Here is a 27932-nt window from a genome sequence, read left to right as displayed (position 1 = left end):
TTGAGCATCAGCCCATGCACTGAGAGGTGGCTGGTTCGGTTCTCAGTCAAGGCACGTGCCTTGCAGGCTCAATCCCCAGCATGGGGTGCGGGGACAACTGATCAATCTCTCTCTCATCATCGATGTTTTTCTTTCTCCCTCTCCCTTCCTCTCTCTGAAATCACTAAAAACGTAAAAAAATTTTTAAAAACTATTAGTCTTAGGTACTCTTTTCAAACACTGAATTTTTTAAGTATTTAGAGAAATTAAAATATTATTTTAATTTTAAAAATAGAGAAATTGAAAAATTATATTTACCAATACTTTATAGTTTTAAGGTTTAAATAATAAGGAACAGATGTTTTGTTTTGCCAGTCTTTTGTGAAAGACCTTTTAAACACATACCTTTGGCCAACTCATTTTCAACCTTAAACCAAGTCTTCTGAATATTTACACTGTATCTTTTGGTAGTTAAAATAATACTTGACTAAAAGATAATTCACGTTGCTTCATGAATTCTGAGTTCTGTATTTTCTCTACTGCCAAATTACAACATACCTCTATTAGTAAAGGAAATGGCTAAGTCAAATTTTTAAAGTTTACCCAGGAAGGGTTAAAATATGAGGTTTCATTAACTAAAAATTTTAGGTGAGAACAGCTAAATTCATTAAATTTGTTTTATTTCTGGTATTTTATAATTTGAGTAATTTCTATAGCCCAGGTACCCAAATGTAGTTTAATAAACATGAGTTTTTACTCATTAGAACATGGTTAGCTATTTCAAGTGCATTTATCAAAATCACCTGCTGTGTGTGTCTGTATATGAGGGCACATGTAGTTCTTATTCCCCACAGCGGTTGTGCTCCTCTAAAAGGAGAAACTGGCTTTAGTTCAATATGCTGCCTGACAGTTAAGTCTCTTCTAAAATCCAAAGTCAGCCCATTTTCAAGTAAGTGGAAAGTGAAAATACTTATTTAGAATGACAAAAATTAAGCTTGGCAAAAGTAGTGACTTTTATTTACAATTGCATGTATCAAGATTACAATAGAAACACTAGTGATATCATCGGAACAAAAGCAATGATTTATTGGTAATGGCAATGAATGGAATAGTGACAGTCTGGTGAGAATCAAGCAGTCATCCAGGAGCTGTAGGTCTGATTGCAATGTGGTCTTCCCGTGTCTTTTGTATCTTAGTGACTTTCTCCTTTTTTGCCAACTACCTAGAAAAATAAAAATAACTTTATATGTACATTTTATTTAGAAATGTGGGTTATTTTCAAAATAATATTTAAAAACAATATTAATTGATAATCATATCTAAAACCTGGTATTAATTTTTATCCCTGAATTTTGTTTGGCATGCAGTATATTTCCATTGTTGAAACACACTGTGACCCTCCTTCCCTTCCAGCCTCAAGGAATTAAAAATAAACCACATGCAGGCTATTTTTGGTTTCCAACACCGTTTTAAGAAAAAGTAATGCAATTTTTCAAAACAAGGTTGACAGTTTAGAGAAGTTAATAAATAAAAAATGCTATATGAGTGAAACATATTTGGCATACTATTTTTAGACAATTAGAAATCAAACACAAATAATCTAAAATTTAAAGAGTATGCTAAACTGGTCTTCATGTCCAAAATGACAGATTTCTACACATTTCTCTCAATATGTAGACATATAATAAAACACTAAAAATGACTAATTTTGCCTAGTTCTATTTTTCAGAAACCCTGGTGGCTATAAATGTACTATTAAAAAATGTAAAGAATATCTTGGTTGGTCTGGTTCAGTGGTTGATCGTCAACGTATGACTCAGGAGGTCGAGTTTTGATTCCCGATCAGGGCATATGCTCGAGTTGCAGGCTTGATCCCCAGTAGGGGATGTGCAGGAGGCAACTGATCAATGATTCTCTCTCATCATTGATGTCTCTGTCCCGCGCCCCCCTCTGAAATCAATAAAATATATATTTTTAAATGTACAGAATAAGTCTTGTTTCTATCAATGATTAGAAAAATTGTCTATTAGAGAGGTGTTTAAATGTCCTAGTTGCTAAAATGTGGCAGTATAAAAATACAAAGAATAAACTTGCTTCCTATCAACAGTTTTCGTGTGTTTCTTTTTCTTCTTCTTATACTACCAACAGTTCTACAAAACAAATTCTCTGTGAGAAAGTTCTAAAACTATGTTCTAATTGAATAATATACTTCAAACCTAAAGTTTATCATTAAATAATGTAGTCTCATAGTAGAAATACCTCTAAAGAAATCTACCTGCAAGCTATTAAATATGTATTTTTATACAAAAACATTTATATATACATTTGTAAAAGTAAATTTCATATTTAAATTGACTCTCTTCCAAATGGTAGCATCTGAATCAAGGAAAACTCAAAAAGTTCTTCAGTACATGTCTGGTCTAAAAATAAAACATGGCTGGGTCAATGTCTTTCATGGGAGAAGACTATAAAACCCCTTCCACTGAATATCCAATCACTTAATGCTAAACTGCTGTTTTCCCCACTTCAAATAAAATCACTTTTATTACTTGAAAGGAATTCCTCTCTGATCCAAGGAAACAATGTGATAGCAGGTCCAAAAAGCCAGACAGATGCTAAAGAGATAGTTTCAGAAAAGAATATGTGGATGGGAATAAGGAATTGAGGTTTAAGACCCAAGAGGAAACTTCTTAAAAAAGGAGATGGAACTATTTGTATCACAAATGAATACAAGCAGATAGACACTGAAAGCATTATTGATCACTGTTATCACTTGGGAACAAACAAAACACAGAGCTATTAGATTAAGCAAAAAAAAAAAAAAAAGGAACTAATATTAAAAATTAACATTTTAGCAGATGTGATACAGAAGACACAAATCTGCATACTGTTTCACAGGTTGATAGCTCTCAACTTGCCAATGTGTATTCTCTGCAAAAAAAGAGAAACGCAACATTCCAATATGGTTTTTCTTACCCAAACGTAAAGTTCTTTTATTTCTTTTTAAGTCTTTATGTTAACACCTCACAGAAACAAAAGTCTAGGTACATTAAAATTAGGTATCCATAGTATTTATTCAGTAAAGAGTCCACTTTTTCTTCCATATTAATATTTTAAACCAGCCTAATATTCAGTCCATAAGTCTTTTGACTGGCCTTGAGTTTGCTTGGGCAGGCAAAGAATAGGATACACCCACAATTAATAAGCAAAATGACTTCTGGGCCACAGTTTCAATGAATAAAAAAGAAGAAAAGCCCTAACCGGTTTGGCTCAGTGGATAGAGCATCGGCCTGCGGACTGAAGGGTCCCAGGTTCGATTCCGGTCAAGGGCATGTTCCTTGGTTGCGGGCACATCCCCAGTAGGGGGTGTGTAGGAGGCAGCTGATCGATGTTTCTCTCTCATCGATGTTTCTAACTCTCTATCCCTCTCCTTTCCTCTCTGTAAAAAATCAATAAAATATATTTTTTTAAAAAAAAAAAAGAAGAAAAACCACATCTCTTAACTACAGCCTAATCAATATATTACACTAGTACTTGTATAAAATAACTTGATGAAACTGTTTATATTTGGTTTCCAAAATGATTTTATAGTTCCTAAACAATCAAATTTAAACTTCAGATTGGATTAAAAACATTATCCAACAACTAGTTAAATTTGAAACTACAACAATGTATATTTTATTGCAATATTATTTCGCAAAGATAGTACAAAATTAAATATGAGACAGGAGAATGTAAAACAACAACAAAAATTCAGGGGAACAAGATAATATGGTAATAAAATAAAAGCACCTAGATGCAAGCCCAAAACAAAAACCAAAACAAAATGAAAAGCCAGTGGGGAAACATGACTAGAATGAGATTTGAGGAACAAGATAGCTGAGGAAATTTAGGTAACAGTAAGGCTGATCCAGATGACAGAAGCTGTAGACATCCTGCACCAACAATGATGAGAACATGGGAAGGGTGAGAGCAGACAGGTGCAAGATGAGCAGAGAAGCAAGAAGGGGAGTGGAGTGAGATAAGGTCAATCTTTATATTACTTCATTTTTAAAAAATCTTCTGGTTTTAGTTCATTTGAGTTGGATTAAAAAAGCTGAAAAATAAACAGACAGAAAAGTTACAAAAATAGCCGATACGGTGAATGGCCAGTTTAGAAAAGTCTATTTTTATAAAAGGGATAGAAAACCTGCTCTGCTTTTTGCATGCACCTCATTCCCTAAGAAGCACAAGCCCCTTCAATTTTGCTCATTTCTGTACTTATGTCTTATTACTTTTGTATTAAAATAAAGCAATCGGTGTAAAGAGCATTGTTTTAGCAAAGAAAACATCTACTTCCAATTAGGATGGCAAGCTTTTCATGCTGCAACACACAGAATCCATTTACAACAGCAAATAGCATAAGTGTATATTATAATCTGGTGCATAATGCCTATAAGAGCCAAAAACAGATAAATGGAAGGTGTGTTCAAGTCTACCAAATCTTAAAGGTACAACCTCATGAAGTTGTAATAGCATGCAAGGTGGTGTAAGATTTCTACTCACATCTAAGGTTCATTAGCGTTACCTTAGCTTCTGTCATCTTAGTGACTGACCATAGGGAGAAGTTCAATGACATTCTGAAAACTAAAATTATCTAGGAACAACTCATACAACATAAAAATGTAAACCGAAAATGCTAAATAATTTCATTTTATCATGCATTAAACCATTTCATATCATTCTTTCCTACACAGAGGTATCAAAATTTTCTTCTCTGTGCTGAAAAATGTGTACCACATCTATTTTGAAATTTTAAATTCTAATTATTATGCATAATCCCTTTAAAATCCAGACTGGCGCCCTGACCGGTTTGGCTCAGTGGATGGAGGGTCGGCCTTCGGACTGAAGGGTCCCAGGTTCGATTCTGGTCAAGGGCATGTACCTTGGTTGCGGGTGCATCCCCAGTAGGGGGTGTGCAGGAGGCAGCTGATTGATGTTTCTCTCTCATCAATGTTTCTAACTCTCTATCCCTCTCTCTTCCTCTCTGTAAAAAATCAATAAAATGTATTTAAAAAAAAAAAAAATCCAGACTGGCTAAAAAAGGGAATGAAGGGCCATACGTGACTGGTCCTAGAATAAATCTGCTCCTTCCCACTTTGATGCCAAATTCCTATTTTTCATTCTACCTAGAGTGCCACTGCTGTTTTCTCCTCCATCCATTTCTACTACTAAAGTTTAACTCAAGGCCCTCTTCCTTCACAAAATACTCTCATCCCCTTCCAGCAATCATTGTAAAGTATAAGGTTACTCCATGGAGGAGGAGAGCCTTGAGCTAAGCTTTGAGACACCTGATTGACTTTCCAGATGTTATGTATTATCTAGGTACAGGGATGACTGTACCTAGCACAGTACTACAAAAACAACAAATACCATACCACATGTCAATTAGCTCCCTCACTAGGAACCAAAATCATTTTTAATAGGCAACTCTATACAAGGACCAAACTGGCCGATTTCAGTTAGTATACAGACATTAATTCTATTATAATTTTCCTACACTGAAGTTGTTGACTTACCATAATATATTTTTAAAAAAATAAAATTAGCTTACTTTTGAGAAATAACCCTATACAATAACTATACAAACAAATCTCACTCAGAAATTATTAAAAGAAAACATAATGTAATATTAATATACATAAGAAAACCATTCAACCAATTAAAATGTATTAAACATTAAAGGCCAGGGAGAAAGAAGTCCAGAACACCAAGAAGGAAGTCCATTCGTTATAGTAATAAATTATTCTCACAGCAGTTCTCAGAGTGGTCCAGGCTGGAGGTTCCTGAGACCCTCTCAGGGATTCTTCAAATTAAAAACTATTCTCATTGCTACATTGTTATCTGCATTTTTTTTTTTATATATTTTATTGATTTTTTACAGAGAGGAAGGGAGAGAGATAGAGAATTAGAAACATCGATGAGAGAGAAACATCGATCAGCTGCCTCCTGCACATCTCCTACTGAAGATGTGCCCACAACCCAGGTACATGCCCTTGACCGGAATCGAACCTGGGACCTTTCAGTCCGTAGGCCGACGCTCTATCCACTGAGCCAAACCGGTTTCGGCGTTATCTGCATTTTTAACTCTCATTGTTTCACAAGTGTACACAAATGGAGTTCCCGAGAGGATATATAACCTGTGATAGCAAAAGTGAGTGAATGCAGAAACAGATGAGAGAATTCTACCAAGCTTAACAGTAAAAAATTTTATAAAAGTGAAAACAATACACTTCCTCTCACTAAGCTGGTTTTTGTTTTGGAAAATATACTTTGATTTTAAAATATTATTTTTGCTAATGTACAATGTATTTGTAAATAAATATTTTAAAATTTCTCAGTTTTAATTTCTTAAATGGTAACTATTAGATAAGTATAGCACACAGAAGCAAAAAGTCTTATTGGTCCTCAAGAATATTTAATAGCGTAAAAGCATCCTTGAGTCCAAAAAGTTTGAGAACTACTTCTCAATAATAATTTTAAATAAGGTAAAAAGGTATTTAGTTAAATGAACACATAGCCAAATTATAAAACAAACACAAATACTCTCAAGAATAGTCTACCACCTTTGTTACCACAAAAGGTAGTCTGGTAGTCAAAACAGAAAAACTAGTCTAAAAGAGATGGGATGGGGGATGTTAAAAACAAAGAGGTAGAGACAGATTCTTAGGTGGACAACTGATATGCACATTAGAAAAACTAATGAATGGCAGGCTAATAAGAAGAGAGACAATATTAAAGTAGTGGTTACTGAGAGTAAAACGAACTCCAATAGCATAAGCTAAGGTAAGAAGCAGGAAATATATAGCTGAATTAATAGTGAGGGAAAATAAGAAAACAGAGTAATAGATGTTATGAAAATATTAAGCTAAAAGCAAACTACGTAAGAAACAGTTAAAGCTAAATCCAATGGCATTTAATTCAAACAGGCAAAGCAACAAAGCAGGCAGCCAAAACGTCTTTGATGCTCACACATTTTCCCAGTACAGTACATTTCATATCATAAATATGTAGATGTTTAATCTCTGCTTCTTCTGACCTGCCATTATACATTATACATGTCAAACATTTAACATGACCAATCTAAGTACATGACTGTTCATACAGCTCCCAAAAATCAATTATACTGTGAGACAGGAAGATTATACTTGTAAAATGACCGGCTAAACTATCTATTGTCAAAGTTATAAATTTTGTAAAAACAGCTAAAATTTTTTAACTTTATAAGGGCATCCAATGTTATACAATTTTTTGAAATTTTCTGTAACTGAATTAAAATTAGATTTGTGGATACCATTAAATAAATAAATAAATAAAAAGCTTTCAGGATATTCTACAGCTCCAATGCCACCCAAACAGTGGTCAAACTGTTAGGCTGGGTGCCTCTTCCTCCAAGCATTGGCAACCCTAGAAAAACTCTTCCTCTTTCATAATCATCTCAAGTTCTAGACTGCCTGCCAGATGCAGCCACCAGGAATACGACGATAACTACATCTCCTATGCTGCTGCACATTTAATCTGTGCACAGCACCTGTTTTCTGTACTGATAAAACTCTTGGTGGCAATTCTTTAACACTGTATTTTTACTTCTCCTAAGTATAATTTCAACAAACTTACTCGTTTGAAGTCATTCATATTTGTTGCCTGGACTGGAGTACCAATGAAAGTAAAATATGAAATTCTTGTTGTTTCTTCTTCACCTTGATTGGACTGAACAAATATCTACCAAAAAATAATAATAATAATAATTTTTACAGTAATGATTGCAATCCTTTCATAAAAATGCTTGTTTCATCAATTTCCTTAGGTTACTAACAAATTTACCTTCCACTCTTTGTAAGGATTAATCCAAATTGCATTCAGACTAGTACTCCTACAGGACCATTAATTCCACTGTTTGCCCTGCTATTCTCATATATTCCAGGAATGTCATGGCAAGACACCCACATACACAAGTTCTTGATAATTTGGTGTGATGGCATGGAGGGGTCAAAATTAAAGCCTTTCATAATGAATGTTGAAAGACTATGAAATTCACAATTACAACAGGCAGAGTGCTGTTGAAATTTTATAAAAAATTATAGTAGTTCACCGAGGAGTATTTCTGCAGTTATAGTCTTTCTGATATTCATTCATTCAATTTTCTAGACTACTAAAAGAAAAAAACTGTATTGGAAATCATCAGCCAGTTTTTGTTGTTTGAATAGGCAACCACATTTTCATCTCAAACTGAGCTGATCAATGAAAAACCCCAAGTCTATAATTAGTAGACTACTAAATCAGCTCTCCATTTATTTGTAATGCTCTATGAATCTAAGCACAAATGTTTTTATAGTTACTGCTTTTAAAATCATCCACTGACTTTGATTAGACTTTCTGATCAAAAATGTCATTTCAATTTCAATTTTATCAAAAAAAGTGACAGACATGCTTTCTGTGTCTTAACTGAAATTCTGACTGAGATAGGACACAGTACATAAAGACTTGAGCCCATCACGAGATAACTGTGTTCATGATTCTAATGACAGAGGAGAAAGCATCGGGATCTCTGCATTGAAAGGGCTTTCCCAATAAACAGCTGTCTTCCTCCCATCACTAATAAAGCAAAAGGTGATATCATGAACACGTGCTATAGCATTCTTCTAACTTACCAAAACCAGAATCGTTCCACTAAAACAAAGAAATCACATGAGTTTGGCATAACCTGTTCTCAGTAACTGTGCTGATTCCCAGCTCTCTTTCTAAGTGTTCTATTCTACTCTAACCCTCTGTCCCCTCCTCTGAAGGACAGAGCTAGGGTGGAGAGCATGTGGTGGGTTTTAATACCCAAATTCACAAAGGAGTTAATAACTGCTAACAAACAGCATACTTTTTCAATACAAATTAAGATAAAATTATATTTTTAAGTCATTTTTGCTGAGATCATGATCACTACATTATTAAAAACTCAGTATTCTAGAAAAGTACACTGAATTTTACAAATGCATCATTCATTACCAGGTATGAATAATAAAGCACAAATATACTCAGTTAAATATAAATGTTATATAATAAACTTTTAATAACAGTTGCCAAATACGTATCAGATAAGTAAACTGACAATCCACAAAATTTAAAAATATCAACCTGTCCTTCCCTTAGGACAGTGGTCGGCAAACTGCGGCTCGCGAGCCACATGCGGCTCTTTGGCCCCTTGAGTGTGGCTCTTCCACAAAATACCACGTGTGGGCGCGCACATACAGTGCGATTGAAACTTCATGGCCCATGCGCAGAAGTTGGTATTTTGTGGAAGAGCCACACTCAAGGGGCCAAAGAGCAGCATGTGGCTCACGAGCCACAGTTTGCCGACCACTGCCTTAGGACACACAGATAAATTAAGAAGAAAATTTAAGCCCTGGCCGGTTTGGCTCAGCGGATAGAGCGTCGGCCTGTACACTGAAGGGTCCCAGGTTCGATTCCAGTCAAGGGCACATGCCCAGGTTGTGGGCTCAATCCCCAGTAGGGGGCGTGCAGGAGTCAGCCAGTCAACGATTCTCTCACATCATTGATATTTCTCTCTCTCTCTCTCTCTCTCTCTCTCTCTCTCTCTCTCTCTCTCCCTCTCCCTTCCTCTCTGAAATCAATAAAAATATATTTTTTTAAAAAGAAGAAAATTTAATTAGCTCATCATATATTTTTACTCATTTCAAACCAAGTAGACAAATTACTTTAAAGGATAATTTCTTAATGAAATACTACTTACAGTTACACTGTTAACATTCTGAAACTTAACATAGCGAAGTGGAACAATGCCATCTTCTTTAATATCATCCTCTGTTAGTTCCAGAGCTTGAGTTGGTTCACTTCTTTCTGCTTCTTCAAAATCCATAGATCGGGGCAGATTGATAAAAATTTTTACGTATTTAGGACCTTGACCTATAAAATGGTAGAACAAAATGCTACAAATCAAACATATATTTTCTTCCCTTTATTATTTCATTCATACTATAAAGACACACAAACAAACATATGCACATATCTACATACATCTTTCGGAATTCTAAGAAAGTCAGAGTATTTTCACAGCCACTTCTTGGCCTGCTAGCACTATACTCCAGGAATTCTAGATCAAAACACATACATATATATGTACCCACATAAACACAGTTCTTGCCCTCAACTAAAAGATGTACTATGTAAATGTAATACTACTAGTGAGGAGGTAAAGGGAAAGTAGCAATGGAATCTGACAGTATATGCAGGTTAACAAGTTTCATAAAAGAAACAACATTTGATCAGGGTCTTAGTTGCCAACAACTGGTACATTTTGTTAAGAGGGAAGCTTTAGTGATATGATTAGTCAAAAGGAGGTTAATTATATAAATTGCCAAATTTCATCTTGGGAATTAGGATGTGCTCAGTGGTAAAATCACATTCATAGAGTGTCTTAGTCCCTTTAACTCCAAGGTACAATTTAAACCCATATTTTCTAGCTGATTAAAGAATCTTAAAATACTCACATTGCTTAAATACTCATTTCTACAGCATTTGTTTTTACAAATACTTTGGATTTTCAGAATAAAGACACAGTTGAATTAATAAAAATTAAATACATAAAATTTTAGAATAATCAATGAGAAGGAAATGCTATGTGATACACAGGGTACTGGCTGTTTCTTCTAAGTAATTAAAAAACAAAACAAACTGGGTGGAGGGGAGCTATGGGGGGAAAAAAAGAGGAACAAATGTAATAATCTGAACAATAAAGATTTACTAAAATTAAAAAAAAATAAAAAAAACAAAAAAACAACAACAAAACAAAACCAAGAAATCTACTCTCTCCTCCGTCCCGCCACTCCAGTCCACCCCAACAACAGCAAAACTTCCACAGACACAGAAAAAGGAGGAAAGGAGGGCAGGAAGAGTGAATAAGGAAAGTTCTTTATTTAATACAAATAGAAATGCCTAGTCTGTGCAATCATGTTTACAGCATCATATCTATAAATAATATGAATCTATTAATACGGCACAAATAAGACAATCTTGAACCTTAGTTTTATCATCTGTAATAGGAGTATGAAAGAAATAAATTATACCCAGTTTTGATCCTTAACAATAACTATTTCAAACCTAGAGTTTTAGAGTCATAGTTGGAAGAAAGGGTTCACTTGCTTTCAGATTAAGAGGAAACTAAAATTGTAAAATTAAAAATTTTAGAAATAAATCTCAAATTGTTTGCCAATTCATTTATATCTTTGCTTTGTTCCAAAAACAATTTCACTCTTTCTTCAAACAAGGAATATCTACCTTTATTGAAAAAATAGAGGCAGACCTTCTGACAAGTCTACAGATTAGAAAGTTAGTTTAGAGAAAAATTGTCCACTACTTACCATTATCTGGCCCTTGAAATTTCATTGAATAAAGCTTCACAGGTTGATTAAATGCCACAGTAATAAGCAGCTGTGAAGGAAATAATTGTTTAATTTTAAAAGGGCTCTTGAACACCTTGAGCACACACAACAGCTAAGTAGAATTAATTCAGAGACAAAATTTTTTTAATTTATCTAATAAAACTAATGTAATACGTAAAATCAGTAAGTTGAAAGTAACTTGATTACAAGACTGACATCTGAAAAATACAATTATCTATTATTCATATAAGAGAATGACAACAAAAAGTTTAATGGAATAATTAACTATAATTATGCATAAGAACATAAGGTCTTGTGACCTATAAACTGGCAAACCATCTGCTTTCTAAAAACTCAAAACGAAATTCCCCAATTAAATTAAAATTTATACTATTTATGCTAACATATAAGCTTACTGTTTTCCAGGATGGTTTATTTGTCAAGCACCTACCTATGTTACTTGATAATTTGGAGATAATGCACAGGTTATGTGGAAAGACTAACCCTCAAATGGGCCCTACTTGATCTAAAACTCCAGAGAAGAGGATTCCTATAGCTCTATAGTCATCTCCAAACCTCCATCCTTAACGTATTTGACTAACTTAATCTGGAAGGCCACTTAAGAAAACCGATACAAAATACTGTCACAATGCCTGTCTCTCAGAAACTTGGATTCAATCGCTTTATCATCTTCTCAGCCAAAATTGTGTCTGATGTAGGTGCCTATGCTTCTATCCTGACAGGAAGATTTTAGGAAAGTTGTAGCCAGGCTGCTGATATGTACCATCAAATTATATTCAGAGCACAATTTACGAGGAACACAGTGTGAACAATTTCCTCAAAGTTGTATGTTAAGGTATATCTGGTTGGAGCACAGAAAATGGGGTTTAGATTTATGGTTTTAGAAACATTATGGTATGTCTGCCTAAGATTATACCTAGATTATATCCTTTAGTTATATAAGTACTTTTTATACTTGATCTCTAATAGTGTCAAAAAATAATAAGCACAACATGTTTAGGGACCTGAACCACAGGTGAAAGGAGATGAGAGTAAAAGCTAAAACAGATCAAGTCAGCAAGAATGTGACACTCCAAGCCAATGAAGAATCATTTAACTCTTAAGAAAGAAGCATGACTAGATTTATATTTAGAAAAAAAAATAGCTTTAGTGAACATGTAGAAGATGAACTGGAATGGGGACAAAGCAGAGTCAGTGGAATACAAAGTAAATTAAGGAAAATAACAGTCAAGATGAAAGATGGCTGAGCAAGGCAGTACGACACTACTTCCTCTGTGACAACAATGCAGGGAAGTACAACACAGGTTTACTTCTGGGAGTGAGGATTAGATATATAGGGAGTGCTCATTTTTGGTGAATAAAATGTATGAAAGTCAGGTCAAGAATGAACAAAAGGCCAAAGCCGGTTTGGCTCAGCGGATAGAGCGTCGGCCTGCGGACTGAAAGGTCCCAGGTTCGATTCCGGTCAAGGGCATGTACCTGGGTTGCAGGCACTTCCCCAGTGGGGGATGTGCAGGAGGCAGCTGATCGATGTTTCTCTCTCATCGATGTTTCTGACTCTCTATCTCTCTCCCTTCCTCTCTGTAAAAAATCAATAAAATATATTTAAAAAAAAAAAAGAAAAGAAAAAAGAATGAACAAAAGGACTAAAGAGTGGTGAAGGTTCAACTCAGCAGTGGAGTCAACCCAAGAGTTCCACGATTCTCCCTAGTGCACTTGGCAGCTCACACAGAAAGAGAAAAAAAGAGATGGGTCTGCATGGGTCAAGGGACAGGGGTCAAAGAAAATCAAAGTTTTAAAAAGAAAAGGAACAGTGGTCAACTGGGAAAGAGAGACATAAAACCATGAGATGGAAACATGATAAAGAAACAAGAGCAGGCATAAATACTGATAATCCCTATGCCTTAACTCAGACATCCAATTACCTGTTCATCACAATCAGACTCCAAGAAGGTCATGTCTTTTCGTAAACAGTTGTCAAATCCATGCTCATCACTTTCATTAAGACATTCACAGCCAGCTTTGTTAATAAAAGGCATTAAATCCATCTGAAAAAATTAAATCAAGATTTTAGGCAAAGCATTTGGATTTGGTTTAAAAATCTTAGTAAAAAACTTATATAATTCACTCTACATTAGGCAATTTTAGAGAAAATATCTATCGCTTTTAAAATAGTGATTAGCTGTAGCTGGCTTGGCTCAGTGGAGAGTGGGCCTGCAGACTGAAGGGTCCCAGGTTCGATTCTGGTCAAGGGCACATGCCCGGGTTGCAGGCTTGATCCCCAGCTAGGGATGTGCAGGAGGCAGCCGATCAATGATTCTCTCTCATCATTGATGTTTCTATCTCTCTCTCCCTTCCTCTCTGAAATCAATGAAAATATATTTAAAAAATAATAATAGTGATTAAACTTTAATAATACTTTCATTTGATTTCTGACTGAGATCTATCTCTAATTATTAAAGCCAAATCTAGGCTTAGCCCATTTAATAAGGTATCAGAAACCAAGTCCTTAACACTAAGATTATAAAATATTGACTGATATTTTTTTAATATTGGTATTTAACAGTGGAAAGTATGCAAATTAAAATATCTATAAAATTTGAAGCCTTCCTCCCTCTTCTTTTGGCCATGAACTCTTTAAGCCTGTGTCCTTGAAGACCTTACATTAAAGATGACTAGTACTCCAGGTACCCACCTCCCAGCTACAATAAACATCAATTCATGCCCACTCCTATTTCATCTTTACCCTGCAACCAATCCTCAACCTTTCCTGATTTTCATGTAAATCAGATTTTTTAAATTTCACTCAAACATTTCAGGGTGCATTTCTAAGTGATAAGAACTCATTTTTTAAAATCATCAATATCATTATCACAACTAAAACAAAAAAATACTATTTAAAAAATCATCAAATATCAGTGTTTAAATTTCCTCAATTGTCTGAAAAAGGTGAAGGGATAAAAAAAAGTCCTTGTCTCACAAATGTTTTATAGTTTTACTAGCGGTCCGGTGCACGAAATTCATGCATGGATGCGGTCCCTAGGCCTAGCCGGCGATCGAAGCATGAGCATCTGGAGTAGGACAGGTCCCAGCTGACCTCTGACCTCTGGGCAGCACCTGGGCCTCCGAGGCCCCCCCACATACCCCCTTCCACTTGAGTCACTGCGCCTGAGTCCCCACGGGAAGATGCAGTGAGCACAGCAGGATGCTGCGGGCCAGGGCGCAGCGTGGGCCTCTGGGTCGCCCAGCGGAGCCCCATGGAAGCAGGGTGAGCAGCATGCTCTCTCCCGGCCGGACTCGCAGACCGGCTCCTGCGTGAACCCACGGGGAGCCTGACCAGCCCCTGCTGCCCCAGTGGCTGCGGCCCGGCTCACCCAAGGACGCTGTGCTGGTGCAGGGCGGGCTCCTCGCAGGCCTGGTACCTAAGACCAGGGAAGGGTAGCAGGGGGAGTGAGAGTGAGCGCGGTGGACACCCCGCATTCTCACTGCACCTCTGTCCCCGTCACCACCCACGCCCCCAGGTAGCTGGCAAGAGGTTGCAGCCCCTCGCCTATGCCTGCCATGTTCCACGCCCTCCCTGGTGGTCAGCGCATGTCATAGCAAGCAGCTGGAGGGAATAATTTGCACATTAGGCTTTCATTATATAGGAGGATTGCTAGACTCAGAATGAGGATCAAAAAAGTACAAAGACTGTATTTGGTTAACACGTCTCTTAAATATCTTATTCTAGTCATTTAGCCTACACATTTCTAATATTCTGAGTTTTGCTGACTGCTTCCCTGTGGTGTCACTTAACATATTCCTGTTATCTGTTATTGCCATATTTCCAACACTATGTGCCAAGAGATGTGGTGACAGTGTCCATCCTTGTCTTGTTTCTGACTTTAGTGGGAATGCCTTTAGTGCTTCTCCATTTAAGATTTTATTCAATGCTTTATAATAAATGAGTAGTAAATTTTGTCAAATACCTTCCCTGAATATTATGAAATCACGATTTTTCTCTTCTGGATTGCTAGGTTTTGTTTACTAATATTTATGTTACAACAATATTCCTAAGTGAAACTGGTCAGTAGCTTTCTATTTTGGTGCAAATTATCAGATTCTGGGGTTAATATCATATGTACTTCAAAAGAAATTTGAAAGTTTTCTCTCTTTTTATGTGGTCTTAATAAGTACTTGCAGTAACACTAGGCTATCTGACCTTTAAGATTTGGTAGAATTCCCCTGTGAAGCCATCTTGACCTTTATACAAGTGCTCTTTTACTAGTTTCTCCATTTCTTCTATTTCCTCTACAGTGACTGGTCTATTTAAGCATTCTGTTTTTGAAAGAGTTGATTTTGATAAACTGTATTTTTCTATAAAATTATCAATTTCATCCACTAAACAAGGACAATTTTTAAAGCTTACCAAATATTATAGATTATCAGTTACATGTTCACCTTTCTATCAAAGAGTATTACATATTTTTTTATCCAGAGAAATTAAGGCAGGTATAAATAGTTCTGAAAGACTAAAGGAAACTTTTTATATGTCAAATAATTATCATATGGCAAGAATCCATTAGAATAGACCCTAATTATTCTTGTGGTAGCCTAAATGTTTTTAAAGCCAACATGTTATTTTCTATTACATTAAATATGACATTACATTAAATGTTAAATATATTACTCAGTATAACATATTGTAGTCAACTCAAAGAGAGGGGAGGAGGTAAAAAAAAAAAAAAAAGAAGAAGCACTATAGAGCAAAGTGTTAGAGAAGTATGCTGAACTTCATGAGTATTTGCCTTGAAAGGGTGTTTTAACAAAATCTTTTAAATACTTAGTTAGTTCTTCCATCCTACTGAAGTGCAGCTTCAATACTACATCTCAGATTAAGATCCCAGGCATGAAGACAACATTGTAGTCATACTTCCAATACCTTAATGATGAAAATAAACTAAATAGATTAATTATTTTAAATAGATTTTAGATTTATATATCGTGGGGCACACAAAACGAGAATTACATTCAAAAAGTTGCATTAAAGTGCTTTGTATATCTCAAATAAATAGGCGTTATACTGTATATTTGACATAACTGCTAACTGACATATTTTGACAATATGCAGTGGGAAATAAATATCACCTGTCTATGTAACAACTTGCCAATAATAAGAGTCACAAGAAATAAACAGACAAATCCAGATTGTGGGACAGTCTATAAGACAGATGGTCTAGACCTGAGCTGTATAATAAGATAGCCATTAGCCACATGTGGCAATTTAAAATTAAATTAATTAAAAGTAGATTGCCGAAACCGGTTTGGCTCAGTGGATAGAGCGTCGGCCTGCAGACTCAAGGGCCCCAGGTTTGATTCCAGTCAAGGGCATGTACCTGGGTTGCGGGCACATCCCCAGTGGGGGATGTGCAAGAGGCAGCTGATCGATGTCTCTAACTCTCTATCTCTCTCCCTTCCTCTCTGTAAAAAATCAATAAAATATATATTTAAAAAAAAAAAAAGTAGATAAAATTAAATTTTCATTTCCTCAGTTGCCCTAGTCATATAACAAATGCTTAATAGCCACCTGCACCTAGTGGCTACTGTATTAGACTGGTGCTGGTTAAACTTTCAAAAAAGGCAGTCATGAAAGGAAAAAAAGGCAGAGAAGTTTCTAGACTAAACAACACTAGAGAGAACTGACAACTTAAATACAATGCACGATCCCTGATTTGATCCTAAATGGAAAAGAAAACAACTATAAAGTAAACAACTATAAAGTGCATTGTGAAGATAATCAAGGAAATTTGAATGTAGGCTGTACATTAGAGATAGTGTAGCAATATTAAATTTCTTAGAAGTGATAATGGTATCATGGTTATGCAGAAGAACGTCCTTATTCTTCAGAGTTACATGCTAAAATACTGAGAGATGATCCATCATGTCTATAACTCACTTTTAAATGCTTTTGCAAAAATTAAACATAGAAAGATACCAAAATGGAGCAAAATCCTTAAAATATCTACAATTGATGAATATAGGTGGAGGGTATATGTGTTTGTAGTATTACTGTCAACTGCTTTGTTTTTTAATAAGTTTCACTTTGTTTTTCCTTTTTTGTTGTTTTTTTTGAGGGGGTAATCCAACATGAGATACACAGAAAATTACAAAAACCTTTCCATTCTTCAAGTTTTTGATTAAAGAAATATCTACTAACTATACAAATTAGGGTCATTTAATGTCTGGTTTTTGATAAATGATCACAAATTTGTAGACCAAAACTTAAAGTTCTGAGGTCGAAATACTTGAATATACTAACAAGCCTCAAGATTCAGAACATGTGCAAGTTCAATTCCAGAATGCCTCACATTCAAACTTTGGGAAAGAAAGATTTGATTTAGAAGGCATGAGGGGAGCTATTTGAATCTATACTATGTACTCTTAGCAAATTATGGGACAGAAAAGATATGTTTTAAATTTTCCCAACTTCAATAAACATTTACAAAAATTAAATACTTATGCTCACAACAACGCCCTCTTACTTCTGAATAAGAATCTGTTATGAACCTTAACCTTTTGAGTATCTTTAGCAGTATCTCAAACTCCCCTCAAAGATACATGTATGTATTACTCTAGCTCCAGTCAAATTAGGAGTTTCAAAACTATGGCATGTATAAGATAAATAATTGTATAGCCTCTTAGTATTAAAACATAATGACTAAAAGTCTTTATTCCAAGAAACCAAAAATTGTTTTTTAAAATTGTCGATACATTTTTATGCTTATATTTAAATCTACTTAAGACACTGGTTTTCATTCAATGTTCCCTACTCCATTTAGTTTCTATTTGTGTTGTGGGACAAATGTTTTATGGAAACACATTACCAATATTAAATATTTAACAACCCTTTTAAGATGTACATAGTTCAAAACTTTTCATGTCTTGATTGACATCAGATGGGAAAAATGAAAATATTTTAATAGCTCTTCACAGGGTATTCATAACATTTGCATGAAAATTAATTATTTTATTTCTTAAAACTTTATTTTTCCTGCTTATTTTCCTACCCGAGGCCAAAACGCTGATATCACACTAAGCTGATGTGTAAAAAAGTATCCCTGTAGCTAAGGAGCAGGACTATTGTGCTCTTAAGATATTTTCTTGCCAACACCCTTAGTAATAAAAGGTAAAAATACAAAGATGTGAACATAACTTACAAGTTAAATGATTTTCAAAATTTTCCAAAAGGTGTCACAACCCTAACTTACACATGTTCAAACTTTCTAACCAGATATTACTATTTAAAATAACTATATAACAGTTCTATTTAAAATAAATATTAATTGCACATCCCTAACTAAAAATAATTAATGTCAGTACAACATGTTAAAGACACAACCCCACCACACCTCCACACAGAGAGAGAATCTCTCATATTTCCCTGACTATAGATTCTCCTTATTAGCAAGAATTTAAGGATTTACATAAAGGACTTGTAGCCCCATAATACAGATCTGCTTTAATGTACTCATTATACATGCTTTCATATATTAATTTTAATTTGAGGTAACACTTTTTAAAAAATCATTTTTTGATCTGCCAAAACAATAACTTTATTTACCGATTTGCATACGCAAATCAGCTACCATAAAGTGCTACTTCTGAATTTTACTTACTTCCTAAATAGCTCTCAAAATATAAAGATATTGCATTATTAACTATTCGTATTAATTTTCAATATATTCTTAAGCTCTTAAGTCTTCAAGTTATTATTTAGAATAACAATTTACCCTTAAAACTAGAAAAACAATACTCAAGTCATATTTGGTTCTAAAACAAAATCAATTAACTAGCACATTACTTTTTGAGGGAAAAATGTATTTTTAAGTCTTAAAATGGCTATTAAAATAGTTAAGAAAGCAGATTTTAAGTCACAAAGAAATTAAGTCAGGAGAAATTCAGGAGAAGTTTATGATGGGAAATAGGTTATAACACACATATAGACAAATCCCAATAGTCAGCCAGTAAGTTTACTTTTAAAGTTCTTATTTGGAGCATCCAAGAAGCAACAAGTTTCTAAATGCAGCTCAAAGATCACTCTGGGAGGAAATAAAGGGAAATGCTCTCCAGATATTTATAAACTGTAATTAAAAGTTAATATAAAAAAAAATAAATAAAGTTCTTATTTGAAAGTACTTCAAGCAAGTAAAAGATAAACATGAAAACAAAGTCAATTTTACTTTTACCAAATAATGGCAAATGGAAGGTCTATCAATGATTTCACTAGTAAGTCTACATACATAGCCTTTTGGAATATCCGTGTCCTCATTACTTCCAGGGTCATTTTCTAAGTGCTGCTTGATTTTTTCTTCTAGTCCCACAGCATCTGCGCCTTGATATTGATCAATCCTCACTTTGTTTCGAAAAAACAAAAACGTAGGTGTTGCTGATATGTTGTTGGTGGCAGCTGTTCCCTAGAAGTGGCAAGTTAAATAGCATTATGAATTAAAAATAATCTTAAATCACTTTGAATATTTACTCTGTATCCCTATGGAAGTTAAATATCATGGACTAAAGACATGTAAAATAATTTATTCCTAATAGCTACTTAAGAAAAAGCAGGCCTATTCCCTAAACTACATTACCAACTGGGGCACAACTATATTACATTATTAGTTTTACATACACAATGAAGAACAGCCCTATATTTTTATCAGTTTTAGCATTAAACACTTCACACAGTAAAACAAGTTAGCTGCTTTATAGAAACTGCTTTACAATGCCAGATAGCTCTCTCATAACTACATACTGTTTCCCAAATGAGTATTGATATGTCAGCACAAACCACTGGTGCTAGGAAAAAATACACATATGAAAAACAGTAGCCCATCTGACCATGAAACTTAGGTAACATCCTTTGCATTGTAATCCTCACCCAGTTCTACTCTTATAGGAATGCCTTCTGATCTTTTTAAATTCTGTTCCAACGCCACAATTTTTACAAGATAACTAGTGAATGGAAATTAGTTAATAAATACTGATTCATGAGAATTATAAAGGAAACAGTAAAGCAAGTGTGTCACCTTACATATTCAAATACTATGAACATGCACCATCATATCGTCTAAAGAAAAGGCATCAAGTTTACATAAAGATGTCTTCTCTAAACCTCATAAAAGACAGATCTTTTAGAACAGTGCTGTCCAAAAGAAACATAACGTAAGACATGAATGTGAGCTGCGTATGTAATTTAAAATTTTCTAATATTCACTATAAAAGAGTAGAGAAAGAAGTGAAATCTGTAACTACAAGAGAGCATAACTCCAGAAGTGAGAAGAAAGCACTTCCAGGTCAGAGATGGTGAATGCTTAAAATAAGAGCCAGGCTGGGCTGGTGTGGCTCAGTGTTGAGCATCAACCTATGAACCAGAAGGTCATGGTTCGCTTCCTAGTCAGGGCACATGCCCGGGCTGCAGGCTCGATCCCCAGTGTGGGGTGTGCAGGAGGCAACTGATCAATGATTCTTTCTCATCATTGATGTTTCTATCTCTCTCTCTCCCTCTCCCTTCCTCTCTGAAATCAATAAAAATTTATTTAAAATAAAAATAAAAATAGCCAATATTACAGTCTGGTAGTATGTGACATAGGCACTAAATAATGAATGTTAATATAGGGTTTACACTAACCAAATCCCCAAACTACTAACTACAAACTAAACAACATTCTAAAACATTTCCACACTCAGAAATGTAACAAAGCCTCACACACACACACAGAGTAGCTACAGTGCTATCCTTAGAGCTAAAGACTGTATTTTTAGTGCTGGAAGGAGCAACTCCTCCATATTTCTACATATGAAAATGCAGAACTATCACACAGCCATTCCAATTAAGTAATCAGGACAATCTATCTACAACAGTGGTTCAATCAAAAGTAACCAACATTTTAAAATTTCTGCTGAGTATGCAGCTTTGGAGCTAAGATCACAAACTGATCAATGCAAATCAAACTACAGGGTAGAACAAAAATAGGTAGGTTTACAGTTGTTTGCATGGAAAATAATACAATAAAATAATAATACAAGAATAAACTGTGTTTCGCATACTCACAAGTGTAAACCTACTTTTGCCACATCCTGTATAATCAAGAATTTTCTGCTACAGCTTTCTAATCAGCCAATGCCTCTGTAGAAGATATAATTCTAGATTTGCAAAAAATAAAGAAATGTAAAAAAATACAGAACTGGCAGGTGACCTATTAGTTTAACAACATAATATTAGTTTTTATATCAGAAAGCTACTAATACAAACAAACTCAGAAGCAATTAATATAACTGAACTACCCTTAACTAATGCAGCCATAATGGGCATTTATAATAATCATTATCAACATAACATTTTCTTATCTTTAAAGGAGTAAGTACTATATACACAAAAAGATCAATGATGATATTAATGTTGAAATTTCAAACAGATTTGTAAACAATTTTTTTTTAAAGGGCTCCTTTCCCTTACCTGACACTGGTGTACATCTACTTCCAAGAAAACTGCCTGTGGATACTTATTACTCATAGTACTGAATGCTGGGGCAATCCTTAAACATGGTCCACACCTGTGAGAAAGGTAAGGCAATATTGGTAAAATAACACCAAAGATTGTACTACTTTATACTCTGAAGAACTTGTGTCAATTAAAACATAAAATAAGATAAAACAAATTCTGATCATCCTGGCTTTAGACTTCTAGTCCTTTCCACTGGACTAGTTAAATATACTTGCATCAATACCACATTGCCTTTTATTTAGAAAGGGAGAGGAGAAGGAGGGAGAGAGGGTAACCCCACTAGCTTTCTGCAATTCATTAAGAACCAAACCCACAAAACTAAAACTTTTAAGTTGACCTAACCTAACACAATTATTTGCTGAGAACTGAAGACCAGAAAGTTTAATGATTTGTTCAAGATCAACCACTCTAGTTGATGTCAGGACCACAACTAGAATAGTCAACTCCTAAATCCAGTCCAAAATGAGCTTTCCCTGAAGAGTAATTGTGCTAAGAGTAATAAGCTAGAAACAAAAGAACAAATATTATGATTCCACTTATATGAAGTACCAAGAAGAGGTAAATTCAAATACAGAAAGTAGAAGAGAAGCTATCAGAGCTGGAGGTGTTTGTGTGTGAGAGTTAATATTTAAAGGGTAGAGTTTCCATCTGAGATGATGAAAACATTCTAGGGAATATATAGTGGTGATGGTAGTACACTGTGAATGTTCTTAATGCCACTGAATTGTATACTTAAAAATGGTTAAAATAGTAAAATCTATGTTACATATATTTTGCTACCTATAAAAAATGAGAAAAAAACTAGAGAGCCACAGAAGATTCTTAAATGGAAGAGTAACAATCTGTGTAGTGTTTTAATAAAATTAGCAGGCAGGATAGCTAAAGCATGGGAATGATAAATGAGGAAAAAAGGTTTAAAGTAGGGTTGGAAAGGAAATGAAGTAGGTGCTGCAGGAAACTATGTTCTTGGCCTAAAATGGGACATTAACTTTGATCTAAGAGGTTTCTTACATGATTTAACTTGATATATTTCGAGGTTGGAGGGTCTAAAACTGATGCCAATATATGTAAATCTGGAGTCACAATGGCACAGAGTTGGTGTAGGAATGTATTAATGGCCAAAATGTTAAAAGAACTTTAAAGGCAAATACAATGTTATCAGATTTGTAAATATTACCTAATATTTTTAAATTTAAAAGTTATCTAAATTCAACTATTTTACTTGCTCTCAGTTTTTACAAAGAAAACAAAATGTTCATCCCATCAAAATACCCTTTTTAAAGTAAATAAGAGCCCTGGCCGTGTTTCTAAGTGGTTAGAGCATCAACCCTTGGACCAAAGGGTTGTGGGTTTGATTCCCAGTCAAGGTCAGGGTGGGTGAAGGTTGAGTGCTGCAAGCAACCAATCTCTCTGGCATGGATGTTTCTTTCTTTCCCTTTCTCTCTCCCTCCTTTCATCCCTTCCACTCTCTAAAAAAAAAAAAAATCAAAGGAAACATTCTCAGGTGAGGGTAAACAAATAAAATAAATTACTCTTTTAAAAAGTAAATAACTGCTTTTGGTTGGTAACCAATGTCTACAGTTATGTTTACTAGTATGGTTAAATGATAATATATTGCTGAAGAAGGTGTTTCCTTAAAAGCAACATTTCCCCAGTTTTCTCACTTCAATTAATACCTTATTGCTCTGTCATCTCTCCCTTTGCTATGGTAAGGGGGTGGAGCAAAAAAGACTCTATCATTGAGGGATAAAAGTATAAGTGCTGCCACTGACTAGAATTAGGAAAGTGAACTAAAAATGAGATTCACTGCTAAAATCATCTCTTCCCACCTGGCTGGCATGGCTCAGTGGTTGAGTGTAGACGTATGAACCCGGAAGTTACGGTTTGTTCCATCAGGGTACGGGCTCGATCCCCAGTGTGGGACATGCAGGAGGCAACCAATCAATGATTCGCTCTCATCACTGATGTTTCTGTCTCTCTCTCCATCTCCCTCTCTGAAATCAATAAAAATATATTAAAAATAAAAAGTAAATAAAATCATCTTTTCTCTTTTCCAACTCTGGCTTAAGTCCTAAACAAATGTACAAGTATTCCCCCATAGTAAGAGCATAGACATTACAAAATTGCTAAATCTGGGAAGGCACATTTGTAGAACTCTGACCTTCCTCTTAGACATGTCTTGATTTTTTACAGAGAGGAAGGGAGAGGGACAGAGAGCTAGAAACGTCGATGAGAGAGAAACATCGATTAGCTGCCTCCTGAACACCCCCTACTGGGGATGAGCCCGCAACCAAGGTACATGCCCTTGACCAGAATCGAACCTGGGACCCTTCAGTCCGCAGACCGGCGCTCTATCCACTGAGTCAAACCGGTTAGGGAAGATGTCTTTATAAACAAAATCTTCATCCTCTTCAATATAACAAATATCGAAGGCCACATGTCAAACGCATATTCTATTCCACCATATAAAATTCAATGCACTGCCCTTTTTCAATTCTGTATAAGAGACACTGGTCCAAAAATAAGTCCGAACTGGTTTTCATCTCTATCTGCAATTTTCCATCCCCTAGAACTATCTAACCCTAACGTCATTTCTTCTATACTCAACATTTATTGAATCTTGTTCAGTAGATGTGAAACACTTTTTGCTCTGGGATTCAAAATATTGCCTTGTTTATATAGTTAGTTGGGCAATAAAATGCATCACATAAACAGCGACAGCCACAGTAGATTTCTCCAAGTTAGCACACAAGTGTAAATAATGTCAGGGGGTCAAGATAAATCAAGTGGATACCTCTAAGCCTTATACCACCAGTGATGGCGAACCTTTTGAGCTCGGCGTGTCAGCATTTTGAAAAACCCTAACTTAACTCTGGTGCCGTGTCACATATAGAAATTCTTTTATATTTGCAACCATCGTAAAACTATATTTTTGATATTTATTTTATATATTTAAATGCCATTTAAGCCGAAACCGGTTTGGCTCAGTGGATAGAGCGTCGGCCTGCGGACTGAAGGGTCCCGGGTTCGATTCCGGTCAAGGGCATGTACCTGAGTTGCGGGCACGTCCCCGGTGGGAGATGTGCAGGAGGCAGCTGATCGATGTTTCTCTCTCATCGATGTTTCTAACTCTCTATCTCTCTCCCTTCCTCTCTGTAAAAAATCAATAAAATATATTTTTAAAAAAATAAATAAATAAATAAATGCCATTTAACAAAGAAAAATCAACCAAAAAAAATGAGTTTGCGTGTCACCTCTGACACGCGTGTCATAGGTTCGCCATCACTGATAGACACTGACATACACAAGGGGTGTTCAGCAAATAGACACACTCGCTCAAACCTTGGTTCTGAATACCTAGTTCCAACATGTCCCACTCACACTGGAACACTGCACACCTGACCAATATGGAAGATCCACCAGCTCCGAGACTCATAAATCATGTTAAGAGCTACCAAGGCCAGTGAGCATCTTATCAAGATCCCTGCGTTTGCCGGTCTGGCCCAGTGGATAGAGTGTCAGCCTGGGGACTGGGTTCGATTCCGAACAAGGGCACAGGCCTAAGTTAAGGGCTCGATCCCCAGTAGGGGGCGTGCAGGAGGCAGCCCAGGAGGCAACGGATGATTCTCTATCATTGCTGTTTCTCTCTTTCCCTCTACCTTCCTCTCTGAAATCAATAATAAAATATATATTTTTAAAAGATCCCTGTCCTCTTAAATCATTGGGTAAAAGAAAAAAAAATGCAGTCTATATGATCAAACCCTAACGTCTGGACACCTATCTACCTGTATTATACACACCTACTATAATTTTTGTGTTCACACATGAAATCACATACACAGGGAAGCCTAAGTTACAAAGCTACTAACCAAACAAGTAACAAAAACGTTAAGAAATTAAAAAGCACCCTGACCCAACATTAACTTAATTTAAAATGCATTCGCTGAGCCTTTGGGTTAAGCACTACGCGGATCCGATGGATAGATCCACGGGAAGCTCCCAAAGGCGAAATGCAGGTGGTGCAGAGTATCAACGTGTGCGGTAAATTGAGATTTCAGGTTTCTAAGATGCAAGTGACAGCTGGCTCCCTAGAAAGAGAGGAACAGACGCGATGTCGGAGGCTCCGGGCCAGAGAGCACAGAGGCGGGCCACCTCGAGAGCAGGGCTCGTCTGAGTATTCAAACTGAGCTGGCGGGCACCTCCGGGGCTGGGGAAGCGGGCAGTCTGGCTTCCGTGCCCGCTAGACACTCCCCGGTGCGCAAATGGGGACCAGACCCAAGAGCTGAGGCCTAACTGAGCAGCGGCCTGAGGCTGCGGTCGGAGCCAGACATTCCAGAGCAGGACGAGACCACCGGGGAGCCGGGACCCGGAACGGGTGAAAGGCAAGCACGGGCGGACAGAAGGGCCCACGCGGCTCGGGCTCGGCCTCACCCTCGCATGGTGAACTTGACCACGGCGAGTCTGGAGCCGGCGCCGCTCAGCTCCGGCTGGAAATCCGGGTCGCTCCCGACCGGCTTCACTCCCACCATTCTCGGGGCCCGGAAGGGAGGCCGCGACGCCACCCGCTGCGAAACTGAAGGAGAAGACGACCGGGAGCGGAAGCGGGGATGCTCGGAAGGCCGAGGCCTGGACAGAGGCGGCGGCGGTGGCGGAGCGGCTCCCGGGGCGCTCAGTGCCGAGTCACGCCAGGAGCCGAGCGGCGAGGGGGCGGGAACGCGAGAGAGAGGGAGGGAGGAGGCAAAGGGAGGTAAGGCGTGCAGCTCCCAGCAGCCACCGCGCGGCAAGGCCGCCGGCGCTTGCGCAGTTTGACGTCATTTCCGCGTCGTCTGTTTTGGCTCCCGCCGCCCAATCCAGATACGCGCTCCGTGGCCCCATTCCACTGAGGAGCCTCTCACTGGCCGGAGCTGCGCAGGCGCAGACGAGCAGCGGTCACAAGCTCAGGTGCAGAGTACGACGCAAGAACTCCTGTGTTCCTCCGCGGTCAGTGAGACCGCGCCTTTTCTCCAGGAGTTTCTCGGGGCGGGAAGGTGAAAAAGGAGCCCCTTTTCCCCCGGGGTTCAAGGCTACAGTTCTTTACGGATCTCATAATACGTGGGCGCTCTCTGTGCAATCATCCAGAAAAAATATTATGCATTTGTCTTTAAGTTGTGTCAAAAAAAGAAAGACTAGAAAACACTGTCCGTCTTTTAGGGACTCCCACTTTAGTGATAGACGCAAACAGTAGTTACGGAACAAAGACGTTTGCAAAGGAAACGGGGGAAACAAATGAAATAGGAGGATGAGGCAGGGAAAACTTTCCAGATGTGACCCCTGAACTGAGTCTTTTATTTTTATTTTTTAATTCTCATTCGAGGATTTTTTTTTTTCCCATTGATTTTTTTTTTAGAGAGCGTGAAGGGGAGGGAGGAGGAGGGCAGAGAGAGCGAGAGAAACATCTATTGCTTGCCCCCTGCATGCGCCCCAACTGGGGCTGAGGATGGAGCCTACGACAAAGGTACCTGCTCTTGACCAGAAATCGAACCCACTACCCTTCAGAAGAGGGCCAACATTCTTAACTGCTGAGAAACCAGCCAGGGCTGAACTGAATCTTTTTTTATTATTATTTCTTTATTGATTAAGGTATTACATATGTGTCCTTATCCCCCTATTGTACCCCCAACTCCCCCCTCCTCATGCCCTCACCCCCTTGTTGTCTGTGTTATAATGTACCCCGCCAATCACAGAAGGACGCCTCAAGAAGTCGAATTAAAGAGTCACATTTATTGCAGTCCGAGACTATGAGGGGCCATTCCCCAAATCTCATAGTGATCAGATGGTCGTAACTTCAGGTTTATATAGGCAAAAATTACAAAGGTATTGATTAATCCCAGGGTTTAGAATGAGGAACCTGGTTCGCAAAAAAGCAGTTTACAGAAGCAGAATTAAGCATGTTAATTACAGTTTTGGGTCTCGGGGTCACTGAA

General features: G+C 36.8%; 1 protein-coding gene across 5 annotated transcripts; it reads right to left on the bottom strand.

Moving 5' to 3' along the window:
• Nucleotides 1–968: 968 nt before the first annotated feature.
• Nucleotides 969–26687, bottom strand: TXNL1 (thioredoxin like 1). 5 transcript variants are annotated; one of them, XM_036321836.1, is made up of 8 exons: nt 26401–26685; nt 21922–22018; nt 19709–19882; nt 13355–13477; nt 11388–11457; nt 9761–9933; nt 7636–7740; nt 969–1201 (listed from the first exon to the last, which is right to left on the bottom strand). In XM_036321836.1, the coding sequence occupies exons 1-8, from the start codon at nt 26496–26498 to the stop codon at nt 1172–1174; spliced, it is 870 nt and encodes a 289-aa protein (XP_036177729.1). In that variant the 5' UTR covers nt 26499–26685; the 3' UTR covers nt 969–1171. The 5 variants fall into 5 exon arrangements, with proteins under 5 accessions (XP_036177729.1, XP_036177731.1, XP_036177732.1 ...); XM_036321838.1 differs by lacking the exon at nt 26401–26685 and adding an exon at nt 23799–23824; XM_036321839.1 differs by lacking the exon at nt 26401–26685 and adding an exon at nt 22981–23096.
• Between the last annotated feature and the right edge of the window lie 1245 nt (nt 26688–27932).

This window comes from Myotis myotis, unplaced genomic scaffold (assembly GCF_014108235.1).
Source record: "Myotis myotis isolate mMyoMyo1 unplaced genomic scaffold, mMyoMyo1.p scaffold_m19_p_9, whole genome shotgun sequence".
In the NCBI taxonomy this organism is placed as follows: domain Eukaryota; kingdom Metazoa; phylum Chordata; class Mammalia; order Chiroptera; family Vespertilionidae; genus Myotis; species Myotis myotis.
Note: the sequence above shows the minus strand (reverse complement) of the source record. Positions and strands in the feature narration are given on the sequence as shown.